Source organism: Salvelinus namaycush, chromosome 15, assembly GCF_016432855.1.
Source record: "Salvelinus namaycush isolate Seneca chromosome 15, SaNama_1.0, whole genome shotgun sequence".
Classification (NCBI taxonomy): domain Eukaryota; kingdom Metazoa; phylum Chordata; class Actinopteri; order Salmoniformes; family Salmonidae; genus Salvelinus; species Salvelinus namaycush.
Genome location: NC_052321.1, coordinates 16,775,957 through 16,788,233, shown reverse-complemented (window position 1 = coordinate 16,788,233; position 12,277 = coordinate 16,775,957). Strand labels below are relative to the sequence as shown.

General features: G+C 45.2%; 1 protein-coding gene across 1 annotated transcript in view; it reads left to right on the top strand.

The window, feature by feature from the left end:
• LOC120059971 (ryanodine receptor 3-like) overlaps nucleotides 1–9,394 on the top strand; it is a 153,962-nt gene extending 144,568 nt beyond the window's left edge. Inside the window, exons 88-104 of the mRNA XM_039009049.1 lie at nucleotides 684–765; nucleotides 1,035–2,347; nucleotides 2,774–2,832; nucleotides 3,033–3,210; nucleotides 3,816–3,910; nucleotides 3,988–4,183; nucleotides 4,495–4,625; nucleotides 4,801–4,843; nucleotides 4,981–5,108; nucleotides 5,211–5,271; nucleotides 5,373–5,519; nucleotides 5,652–5,786; nucleotides 6,555–6,711; nucleotides 7,231–7,295; nucleotides 7,374–7,474; nucleotides 8,141–8,192; nucleotides 8,308–9,394. Of these exons, the coding sequence (XP_038864977.1) occupies nucleotides 684–765; nucleotides 1,035–2,347; nucleotides 2,774–2,832; nucleotides 3,033–3,210; nucleotides 3,816–3,910; nucleotides 3,988–4,183; nucleotides 4,495–4,625; nucleotides 4,801–4,843; nucleotides 4,981–5,108; nucleotides 5,211–5,271; nucleotides 5,373–5,519; nucleotides 5,652–5,786; nucleotides 6,555–6,711; nucleotides 7,231–7,295; nucleotides 7,374–7,474; nucleotides 8,141–8,192; nucleotides 8,308–8,403 (3,039 nt within the window). The 3' untranslated portion in view covers nucleotides 8,404–9,394. The remainder of the gene's footprint in view (nucleotides 1–683; nucleotides 766–1,034; nucleotides 2,348–2,773; nucleotides 2,833–3,032; nucleotides 3,211–3,815; nucleotides 3,911–3,987; nucleotides 4,184–4,494; nucleotides 4,626–4,800; nucleotides 4,844–4,980; nucleotides 5,109–5,210; nucleotides 5,272–5,372; nucleotides 5,520–5,651; nucleotides 5,787–6,554; nucleotides 6,712–7,230; nucleotides 7,296–7,373; nucleotides 7,475–8,140; nucleotides 8,193–8,307) is intronic.
• The last annotated feature ends 2,883 nt before the right edge of the window (nucleotides 9,395–12,277 follow it).

Below are 12,277 nucleotides of genomic sequence, written 5' to 3'. Positions count from 1 at the left end.
TATTAGATCTATCAATTCAGATATGAAACTGAATAGCATCTGGTTAGTGTGATACAACATCAAACTGTATGTGGATGGAGAGTTCATATCCTGACTTTCTTACCAATCAGCTGTTGCCACAAGAGGTCCCTCTTAGTTCAGGGATGTACTCTGCAGCATACCTGGGTGATAGGCTTTTCTCCCTGCCTTCATTTGAAATGTTATGAAGGCTATGTGATCCATCACTCCCACAGCAAGACACCTTGGATGTGCTTTGTAGCCAATAACCCAGGTGGGATCAGAATGAAACCTCTCGGACCGTTAGACCGCCTCAGCTTATCTCAGGGTTATCCGGAGGGGCAGGGCTGTTTGCAAGTGACCAGATTGACAGGGCTGCCGGGTGCGTTTTGATTAAGCTAATCAAAGTCCCTCCTCAGATTTATTGCATGCTGGGGAGGCCCAAAATGAGTCATCCCCTCCCAGCCATCTGCTCTGGCTCAGCAGAATGACATTAGGCCATGTGCTGATGGATGGCTGGGGCCTAGCGAATCCTACAGTAGCGGGTCCCAGTGCTCGCAGAGGGCCTTGATCTATCCAAATGCCGCTCTGGGATATTAGCAGTGGACTGGCCCTGACAGAGCGGCACTAACCTTGATATGGTGCAGAATGTGTCTCAAAGTTGCTTTTGTTTCCTGTCCCCCCAGGACTCAAGTCAGATTGACTTATTGAAGGAGCTGCTGGACCTGCAGAAGGACATGATTGTGATGATGCTCTCCCTTCTGGAAGGTTCTATTACACCTTTTTATCTCAGTCGTGACTCATCATGGAGCACATTGTGGCTATCAGATGACACTGATAGAACAGAGTTAGCTACTAACCATTTTATCCGTTATCCCTAAAACTGTAAACACATTTTTTTGCTTGAAATGATTTTGCATGGTATCAAATATCTAGGCGATCTACCTTGACAATAAAATAAGCAGATTGTGTTATGGTTACTGTGTACTTTGTATTGTATGTCCTAAACTTTAGTAACCCTCGCTACCCTCCTACAGGTAATGTTGTCAACGGAACCATTGGCAAACAGATGGTGGACACCCTGGTGGAGTCCTCCAGCAATGTAGAGATGATCCTCAAGTTCTTCGACATGTTCCTCAAACTCAAAGACCTGACCTCCTCGGACAACTTCAAGGAGTACGACCCGGACAGCAAGGGAGTGATCTCCAAGAAGGAGTTCCAGAAGTCCATGGAGAACCAGAAGCAGTACTCCCAGTCGGAGATTGAGTTCCTGCTCTCCTGCGTCGAGGCTGACGAAAACGACATGTTCAACTACGAGGAGTTTGTTGAACGTTTTCATGAACCGGCCAAGGACATTGGTTTTAACGTGGCGGTCCTGCTCACCAACCTATCAGAACACATGCCTCACGACGCCCGTCTGGCCACCTTCCTGGACCTGGCTGAGAGCGTGATAAACTACTTTGAGCCCTACCTGGGCCGCATCGAGATCATGGGCGGGGCCAAGCGCATCGAGAGGGTCTACTTTGAGATCAGTGAGTCCAGTCGTACGCAGTGGGAGAAGCCCCAGGTCAAAGAGTCCAAGAGACAGTTCATCTTTGACGTGGTCAACGAGGGCGGGGAGAGCGAGAAGATGGAGCTGTTTGTCAACTTTTGTGAGGACACCATCTTTGAGATGCAACTGGCCTCCCAGATCTCTGAGCCTGACTCAGTGGAGCGTCTCGAGGAGGATGAGGAGGACAGCCAGAGTGTGGAGGAGGAAGAGGAGGAGGAAGAGGAGGAGAGCATGATGGAGTCTCACTCAGCCTTCACAAACTCCTGTGTCTCCATGAGGAAGAACCTGTCCAGCTTCCGCCAGCTGCTCACCTTCAAGAGCATGCGGCGGCAGTACAGGAATTTCAGGAAGATGAGTGTGAGGGAGATGGTTCGAGGGTTATTCTCCTTCTTCTGGAAGATAATCACAGGCCTCTTCCGCTTCCTCTACAACCTGGTGTGGGGCTTCTTCCACATCCTGTGGTCCTCCATGTTTGGTGGGGGCCTGGTGGAGGGGGCCAAGAACATGAAGGTTACAGACATTCTGGGGAACATGCCTGACCCCACACAGTTTGGTATCCATGGCGACGTGCTGGAGGCAGAGAAGATGGAGGCGAGTGAGGCATCGTCGGTTGCAGAGATGGTCCAGATGGCCCAAGGGGACAAGGCAGAGGCCGACCTGATGGCTGAGCTGCTCAACATTCAAACCAAGAGCCAGGGGGGCAAGCACGCAGCCGAGCCAGGTCTGGGGGACATGGGTGAAGTGGTGGGAGTCGACGCCCCCTCTTTAGCCAGTGCCGTCAAACAGAAGAAGGCCAAGGTCTGTACCTGGATCTCCTCAGAAATCACACATGTTCAGTCTTAGAAAAAAAGTAATGGTTATCTGTGTAAGGTCAGGCCTCTGTAATGTATATGTCACATAATGATTAGGTGCAAAAATGAGCTGTACCCTCTTAGAAAAAAAGTGCTATTTAGAACCTTAAAGGGTTCTTTGGGCTGTCCCCATAGGATAACCTTTTGAAGAACCCTTTTTGGTTGCAGGTAGAACCCTTTTGGTTGCAGGTGGAACCTTTTTGGGTTCCATATAGAACCTTTTCTACATGGAACCCAAAATGATTCTACCTGGAACCATAAAGGGTTCTACCTGGAACCAAAAAGGGTTTTCCTATGGGGACAGCAGAAGAACGTTTTTGGAACCCTTTTTTGTAAGAGTGTAGTTTAACCACATTCCATGTGTTTCTTGAAGGAGGCTGCTACTATGGAGCCTGCCAATGGAGATCACAAAGCCGAGCCAGAGAAGGCAGAGTAAGTGACCTCATAAAGTCCTTGATGTGATGTGATTGCACCTGATTTGATTCCCAGTGTGGACACAATATTCCCTACCAGGCTCAGCCCTATCATCATTTGTTTTGCTCTTGGTGGAAACTGAACTGATTTGTTGAGGGTGCGTGTCTGTCTGTCTGTCTGTCTGTGTAAACCCACGGGGTGTGTGTTTGTAACTGCAGCCCAGATGAGGAGGAGAAGAAAGACAAGGACAAAGCCAAAGAGGAGACTCCACCTGAGTCCCCACCAGAAGAGGAGAAGAAGGCCCCCAAGAAGAGACCGGGACTAAAGAAAGAGCCCCCAGAGGCCTTCATGGCCAGATTCTTCTCTGGCCTGGAGATCTACCAGACCAAGATGTTGGTGAGCACACTCACCCATTCTGTTGAGCCCTGTAATCACAACAGTACATTAATGGTTGTCCTGTTGCATATGACACAAATGTATGAATACTATACACTGAGTTTACAAAACATTAGGAACACCAGCTCTTTCCATGACATAGACTGACCAGGTGAATCCTGCTGAAAGATATAATCCCTTAATAATATAATCTGTTAAATCCACTTCAATCAGTGTAGATGAAGGGCAGGAGACAGGTTAAATCATTATTTGTAAGCCTTGATACAATTGAGACATGGATAATGTATTTGTGCCATTCGGAGGGTGAATGCGCAAAACAAAATATTTAAGTGCCTTTGAACGGGGTATAGTAGTAGGTGCCAAGCACACCAGTTTGAGTCAAGAACTGCAACGCTGCTTGGTTTTTCACACTCAATAGTTTCCTGTGTGTTTCAAGAATGGTCCACCATCCAAAGGACATCCAGCCAGCTTGACACTGTGGGAAGCATTGGAGTCAACATGGGCCAGCATCCCTGTGCAACGCTTTCGATACCTTGTAGAGTCCATTCCCCGACAAATTGAGGCTGTTCTGAGGGCAACTCAGTGTATACATGTGTGTTTTGCAGAACTATCTGGCCAGAAACTTCTACAACCTGCGTTTCTTAGCGTTGTTCGTTGCTTTCGCCATCAACTTTATTCTGCTCTTCTACAAAGTAAGTCAATATCTAATCAAATAGAGCACAGTGTTGCTATTGAACTGCCATGGATATAAACGGGGTGTTTGTTATGTCAGGTGACTGGCGATGAAGGGGATGACGATGATCCAGACCCCTGGACCGGTGGTGGAGGTACTGATGAAGAGGATGATGAAGGTGGGATGGAGTATTTTGTCCTGCAGGAGAGCACCGGCTACATGGCACCTACACTACGCTTCCTGGCCATACTACACACAGTCATCTCTTTCCTGTGTGTGGTGGGATACTACTACCTGAAGGTACATTTTGTGAACACACACATATACAGATAACTAACTCATCGACACCGACATCTTTATAGTATCCCTAGAGAATGTATTTTCCCCATCATTATAATGGACTAGTAATTAAAACTTACATATCACACTTTTCCAAGTGGTCAAAGTCCTTTATATTGGGATATGGGAACTAATTTACCACCAATACATATTCCCCCTTTTTCTGAAGGTGTTTTTGGTGACGTAATCATCAGAGTGTAATGGTATTATATCCAGACAGTGCCCTGTGGAGCTGTGATCTAATGTTCCATCTCTCTGTCTGTGTCCCCAAGGTGCCTCTGACTGTGTTCAAGAGAGAGAAGGAGATCGCCAGGAAGCTGGAGTTTGACGGCCTCTACATCACAGAGCAGCCGTCAGACGATGACATCAAAGGACAGTGGGACCGCCTCGTCATCAACACCCCGTGAGTCAAACAGAACACGACTACTATCATTACCGCAAACTAAAATCATCACTTTGGTATTTGATTGTAGTATTCAGATTGTGGACTGATTGTCTACACCAGGGATTTTGTTTGTAACTTCCTCTCATGTAAATCCTTCATGTGATAATTCTATGTTCTATCATCTTTTGTATAGTTCCTTCCCTAATAACTACTGGGACAAGTTTGTGAAACGCAAGGTAAGTAGACAGTATTTAATTCATTCTTGTTTGGCTTGTAATTTATATTCACCAGATCAATACGACTTGATCATGCACATACTATTACTACTATTTACTCTCAGTTTCTCCTTGTTATCCTGGCCTGCTGCTGTTAGGTGATCAATAAGTATGGAGATCTGTACGGAGCCGAGAGGATAGCAGAGCTGCTGGGGCTGGATAAGAGTGCTCTGGACTTCAACCCCACAGAGGAGACAGTGGTGAAGGAGGCATCGCTGGTGTCCTGGTGAGACCCTGGGAGAGTGGCCTATAATAGAGTTATCGGGTTAGCATACACAGAGTGAAGTCAAAAGCAATACCATTCACATCATGTCACCTCTTTTGACAGGTTGAGCTCTGTCGACACCAAGTATCAATGCTGGAAAATGGGTGTGGTGTTTACAGACAATGTGAGTGTCCTACATTTACAATGAACATCATTTGGTATATGATAACGCCACATTATTGACTTGATCTGACTGATCTGTTTCTATGTTGTGTGTCCCTGCAGTCGTTCCTGTACCTGGTGTGGTACACCACCATGTCCATCCTGGGTCACTACAACAACTTCTTCTTCGCTGCCCATCTGCTGGACATCGCCATGGGCTTCAAGACCCTCCGGACCATCCTGTCCTCAGTCACCCACAATGGCAAACAGGTGGGTGGATGCCGTTTGACCACCAGGCAGCAGGGGTCAGTGTTGAGTTGAGCTCTAGTTCTACCCTGGTATTAACCATAGAGATAAAGTACATCATAGTGGTAGTAACCTGAAGTATTCTCTATGTGTCAGCTGGTTCTGACTGTAGGTCTACTGGCGGTGGTGGTGTATCTGTACACTGTGGTGGCCTTCAACTTTTTCCGCAAGTTTTACAACAAGAGTGAGGATGAGAACCAGCCGGATATGAAGTGTGATGACATGATGACTGTGAGTCCCTGGATTTTTTAGACTAAAATCATAATGTAGAGACCACACTATAAAAAACAAATAAAATCATTTATAAAACATCAGCCCAGTTCTCAACAATATTTTAAATAAGGCCTAACCATCCTGTTTGGGGCCTTTTGAGTGTGTCTATTCTATTTCCAACTATCCTGTGGCTGAAACCTCTCGCTCTCTCTCTCACCTTCTCTCTGTCCCTCTCTTACCGTCTCTGTCTCTCTCACCTTCTCTCTGTCCCTCTCTCACCTTCTCTGTCTCTCTCACCTTCTCTGTCTCTCTCACCTTCTCTCTGTCTCTCTCACCTTCTCTCTGTCCCTCTCACCTTCTCTCTGTCCCTCTCTCACCTTCTCTGTCTCTCTCACCTTCTCTCTGTCCCTCTCTCACCTTCTCTGTCTCTCTCACCTTCTCTCTGTCCCTCTCTCCCCTTCTCTCTGTCCCTCTCTCACCTTCTCTGCCTCTCTCTCACCTTCTCTCTATCCCTCTCTTACCTTCTCTCTGTCTCTGTCTCACCTTCTCTCTGTCCCTCTCTCACCTTCTCTGTCTCTCTCACCTTCTCTCTGTCTCTCTCTTACCTTCTCTCTGTCCCTCTCTCACCTTCTCTGTCTCTCTGTCCCTCTCTCACCTTCTCTCTGTCCCTCTCACCTTCTCTCTGTCTCTCTCACCTTCTCTCTGTCTCTCTCTTACCTTCTCTCTGTCCCTCTCTCATCTTCTCTGTCTCTCTCACCTTCTTTCTGTCTCTCTCTCCTCCATCAGTGCTACCTGTTCCACATGTATGTTGGTGTGAGGGCAGGGGGTGGCATCGGAGACGAGATAGAAGACCCTGCGGGCGACCCCTACGAGCTCTACCGCATCCTCTTCGACATCACCTTCTTCTTCTTCGTCATTGTCATCCTGCTGGCTATCATCCAGGGTACATACTATACTGGTCTGGCTCACAAAGGGCAGTTTCGGAGACAACAATGGGGACCAGGGTGAGACCAAGCAGGGTCAAAGACACCCTGGTCCCTGTGGGCAGAAAGGGGCTGTGTAAAGGGTCGTGCAGCTATGTCCGTCTGTCTGTCTCCACCGGGCCCTGATAGCAGACAGACTGACAAACTCCCTCCTACACAGTAATGTTTCTCTCACAGTCAGACAGAATCAAACTGTCCAATGGTTCTTCCACCTCAGACTGAGACAATCAGTCAGCCTCATGTTTCTCCCACAGACACACTGAAACTGTCAACTCGCATCACAGTCATTCATCAGAACACACAGACAGATACAGATGTAGCCTGTACCTTAATACAGAGTAATGCTGCTTCCTGTAGTCAGAAGCTGTTCAACCATTAAGTATTTTACACTGCAATGCAAAAGCCTGGGGGAAGGAGAATTGTATTAAATTGCCATGTCCATGAAGAGACATGTTCACTGTTGGTTGTTGTGGCTGCAGGTCTGATCATTGATGCTTTTGGAGAGCTGAGAGACCAACAGGAGCAAGTGAAAGAGGATATGGAGGTGAGAGACTTTGATTTGCATCTGTAGTACAGGTCAGCAGAGGACAATTTTGGAATATATTATATTTTTTCTCCTCAGACCAAATGTTTCATCTGTGGCATCGGCAATGACTACTTTGATACGACGCCTCACGGCTTTGAAACACACACCTTACAAGAGCACAACTTGGCCAACTACCTGTGAGTATCCCTCTGTATCTAGACTGGATGTAACCCAGCACTTTAAAGCTAGACTTTTTCGTCTAAAGTATCAATTAGCCCACATGTCTTTTGTCTTCCTGTATCTTTATACCCACTTGTTTCCTATTAAGTCACCTGATTGATGGCTTTTACACAACAGTAGATGGTATCTGGTATCTGTGCCAAAGTTAAAAATACCTGCAGTGCCTCATAGTGCCAGCACCCTTTCCCCCTCTAGGAGCTCAATGCTCATCTATTGTTTATCTGTGTGAGTTAGCTGGACAATAGGAAGCCATGTGGCCTTAATCTGCCCGCTCAGTCAGCTGGAGGATGCTGTGACGCTATCCTCATTAGCTTATGCTGTTTAAGTTGGTTGGAAAATAGTTGTGTGATATTCTCTTATGCATGGTACATTTTGATTTGGTTAACAGTCGTGGACAGACTCAGTAATCTGATTGCTGCTCTATGCTTGAGGATAGAACACGTGGATGATTGATAAGATCATCAAGAACTATAACATTATGCTTGAATGAATCTTTTATTCCCTCCTGCTATATCTATTTGTAGTTCTGAAAAGGTCAGTTGCTCTTTGAATGTTGAATGATACTAGTGAACCATGACCGTGGATAAGTGGTCATTTTCATGTTTCGCCATTTTGCTTGACAGGTTTTTCCTGATGTACCTCATCAACAAAGATGAGACAGAACACACTGGCCAGGTATGGACCTTGTCACCCTTTTGTCCCCTTAGTTCTGAGAAAATGTTGCTTGTTATTTCAGGAACCAAAGGTTGCTATATATTGACCCGTCTGTTTGTCTGTCTGCTTCCTCTAGGAGTCATACGTGTGGAAGATGTACCAGGAGAGGCAATGGGACTTTTTCCCCGCTGGAGACTGTTTCAGAAAGCAGTATGAGGATCAGCTTGGATAGTGCTGACAGACAGGACTGCAGTCCTACAGAGAGCTGCTCCAGATCCACTCCCACTTCCTCTTAACAGCTGAGGACGGTTGGTAACCATTCACCGCCTATTGCCTCCTCGAAATGTGTGAGACTGACTAGAGGAGAGGGGAGATGCTATCTTTCATATGACGGAATAACCATTTTCACATCAACATCAAATGTACCTCTACATGCTACCTTTGGTACAGTGCCAACCTCCAAGAGAGTGATTTTACCACAACCTGCCCAGACATTTGATTTCAGTTTGGTACTATTTTTTCATTGTTTTTTGACAACGTGTTGCCTTTTCCTCCACATAAACCCAAACCATTGCACAAATGTTTGTCTTTTTGAGAAACACTGGGTTGTGTGGGGTTATGGAACAACGTGTGAGTCTGGGCCCGTTGCAATATGCACAAGAAGACTACTTCAATATTTCAAGAATGATGAAAATGACACTTATGCCAAAAGATAGGGGGAACAGATTTATACAGAGAGCCAATGTGATTTAAGAACGTTTTTAAAATGTTGTTACAGTATCGTGCTTGCAGAGATGAAGTATTGAATATAGAGGACTTGACAAGGTGAAGGGTTTATTATATGATGAAATGCCTAAATCAAGTACTGATGAAGTGCCTTATCTACATTACGACACAGCTATGCAAAACCATGTGTTTTTCTTTCTGAGATGGAAGTGCAGTAGTTTTCCTGGATAGCTGTTCAGAGTCATTTGTTTGTGGCTTATGTTTTTCATTTGAAAAAGTATGAACCGTATTGAGTTTTTTGCCAACTGCAGCGTCCTAACTGCAAACGTACATGGTACAAAGAGTATAAATGACACACGTCTAAGTATATCACATGTCAGAATTTAGTAAACACCTTGAAACAAAAACAACAAAAATAAATTGCTATTGTATGGCCATTTGTATGTAGTAACTTTGCTGAACCGTGCATTTTTTCTGAAGGAAAAATAAAGAAATGAATGCAATAAATTAAGTATCTTCACACAGTGTTTCTTTAAGGATTTTATTAAACTTTTTTTTGCTATTGTTAAGGACAAGGTATGTAGCCTACAGTACAAACTACACTTTTAGAAAATAAAGTGCTATCTAGAACCTAAAAGGGTTCTTTGGCTGTCCCCATTAGGGAACCATTTGAAGAAACCTTTTGGGTTCCATGTAGAACCATTTCCAAAAAGGGCTCTACCTGGAACCAAAAAGGGTTCTCCTATGGGGACATCCGAAGAACCCCTTTGGAACCTTTTTTTCTAAGAGTGTACAGCAAGCTTGCGTGTCATATCTCACTGTCCAGTTGGTCCTCTACTGACCCCTACATCATGTCCCAACGTAACTCTGAGTTCATATCAGGGGATTTCGAGTTTTTTTAAAGCATTGCATCATTTCCTACCAAAACATTATCTACATGTGAAGCTGAGCCTCTGGCTCTCCTTTACCCATCAACATGGCCTACAGTTTAGACCTGACTGTTACAGCTTAGATCTGACTGTTAGGTGTTAGCTAGGGTCGCCTTGAAGGTTTACCACATTCAGTCTCCACATTAGGTATTTTAAGCTTTGTTATTATCAGTAAGGTAGTATAATCAGTCCTAGCTTTAGGTTTTAGCTAGTAGCTACAGACTAGTGTTGGTCAGTACCTGTCCAGTCGTAGCAGGGTGCAGGTGGCATGCAGGACATAAGCAGGCTGGCTCCCTGCCTTGGCCGATGGGAGTTTTATCTATATTACCCACGTTGCCACCTGTATTATGTCCCTCCCACCTCAGTACCACACTGGGCTGCAGCCTGGCATCCCTCAAGCTCACACAGCCATCCCTAACCAGCCTTACCACCTCTGACATGTTGATGTCTGATCATGTTTTTAAATAATTTTAGATGAATGGACTGAAGCTTACTAAAGAGTGAATTACCATTTCAAAATCCCTGAAATTATAACAATCTTCAATAATTAGACATAATAAGAGCAGCAGGAAACCACTCTGGCTAATTTAAAATAATGTTGAAGCTATTAAAGTACTGGAGACAAATTATACACATTAAATGTTCCTTTTCCATTTCTCTCCTTTTGTGTTTAATTGTCTCAGTCTGAGGTCCCAACAGTGGTTGATGTTGTGAAGTGATGGTTGTGAAAACAGGGCTGTGGTAGTGGGGCTCATCTCCCTCTCTGTGGTGGAAGCATTAGTTCTGTAATGACACACTGCTACTAATCTGAAAACTCAATTAAACTGAGTCAACCTGAGAGAGCCATTTACTTAACTGATCGAATGTGGAGACCTTGGAGACATACAGTATGACAGGCTATGGCTATGCTGTCCACAGCAGAATGGATGTATTGTGTATAACAGACCGTTGTCCTCATAAAAACCTTCTCTCGCATGAAACATGGGCTGTTTCCCAGATAACGCACGCCCACCTCCACCACCACGACATGACACAGAGAACATGAAGATTAAAAGCACCTGCTACACGGCCCATTTCAGAGTACCTCCACTTGCAACTAAGAATAGCCTATGGATGCTACGGCTGGCATGGCTGGGAATCGATCCTGCAGCACTCCGTAACCTCGTTGATGGCCTGATCAATGAGCCAGCAGCAGAACACAACCCACAGGAGCTGAGCCCACAACTTTTTTACCCCATTCTCTGTGACCTCACGCACCCTTGACCAGCAAGAAATGACCATGTCGTAATCTCCCCGATTATGGGAACAGAGAGAGGAGGGTGACTGGCTGGTGAGGAGCTGGGATATTAACAAGGCCATTATAATGTTTCTTGTCACATCTCAGATCACCCAGGGTCTGACCTTCTGCTCCGTCTGGTCATTCAGCAAGACACACGGCAGGAAGCCAGATGACCACGCTCAGGGGACATGTTCCACTTCATTTAACCATACTCCTATTCAAGACCTGGAACCACTCCACTCAAATATTTCCAAGTCACTTTAGGAGTATTATTGTCAAAGTGATAACTGAACAGTTTTAAGGAGTCTAACTATAGAAATGTGTAAAAATCATAATACCTGAATTGTCACGCCCTGACCTTAGAGAGCCTTTTTATTTCTCTATTTGGTTTGGTCAGGGTGTGATTTGGGGTGGGCATTCTATGTTTTTGTTTTCTATGATTTTGTATTTCTATGTTTTGGCCAGGTATGGTTCTCAATCAGGGACAATTGTCTCTGATTGGTAACCATACTTAGGTAGCCCTTTGCCCTCCTTTCAGTGTGGGAAGTTAACTTTGTTTGTGGCACATAGCCCTTAAGCTTCACGGTTGTTTTGTATTGTTTATTGTTTTTGTCGGCGTCATCCTAATAAAAAAGGAATATGTACGCTGACCACGCTGCACCTTGGTCTCCTCCTTTTGACGGCCGTGACATGAATGTTGTTTATTTTTCCTAAAGCAGAAATAGATATGCGTTCAGTGGTGACAATTTTACCTTTTTTTTATTTTATCTTTAGATGTATTAAATAGATTCAGTGGAAAACAGAAAAAGTTGGGCAGCACACAACTAATAACCACATTTTGACACCTATTTGTCTTACAACAAGGATCCCCACAAATAGCCAATTTTTATGTGTGTAAAGCTGCTGCATGCTGTTCCAACTAGTATCTGGCCTGTCATCTAGTTCTCCTTCTGGTGGTCTCTGCTGTGCCGAGACAGAGACACAGACAGAGGAGAGCAGAAGAATGAGACACACTCTGCTCTGTCACCTGCAGCGGTTTGGTACCTGCAGAGCAACCTCGCCCAGCCTAGCGCCGCTGAATACGGTCCCCACGCTACATCCTGCTGCGTCTCTCAGGGTTCTCAACCTACAGTATCATCCATCAGATAAACACTATTAGTTCAGCTTCAATC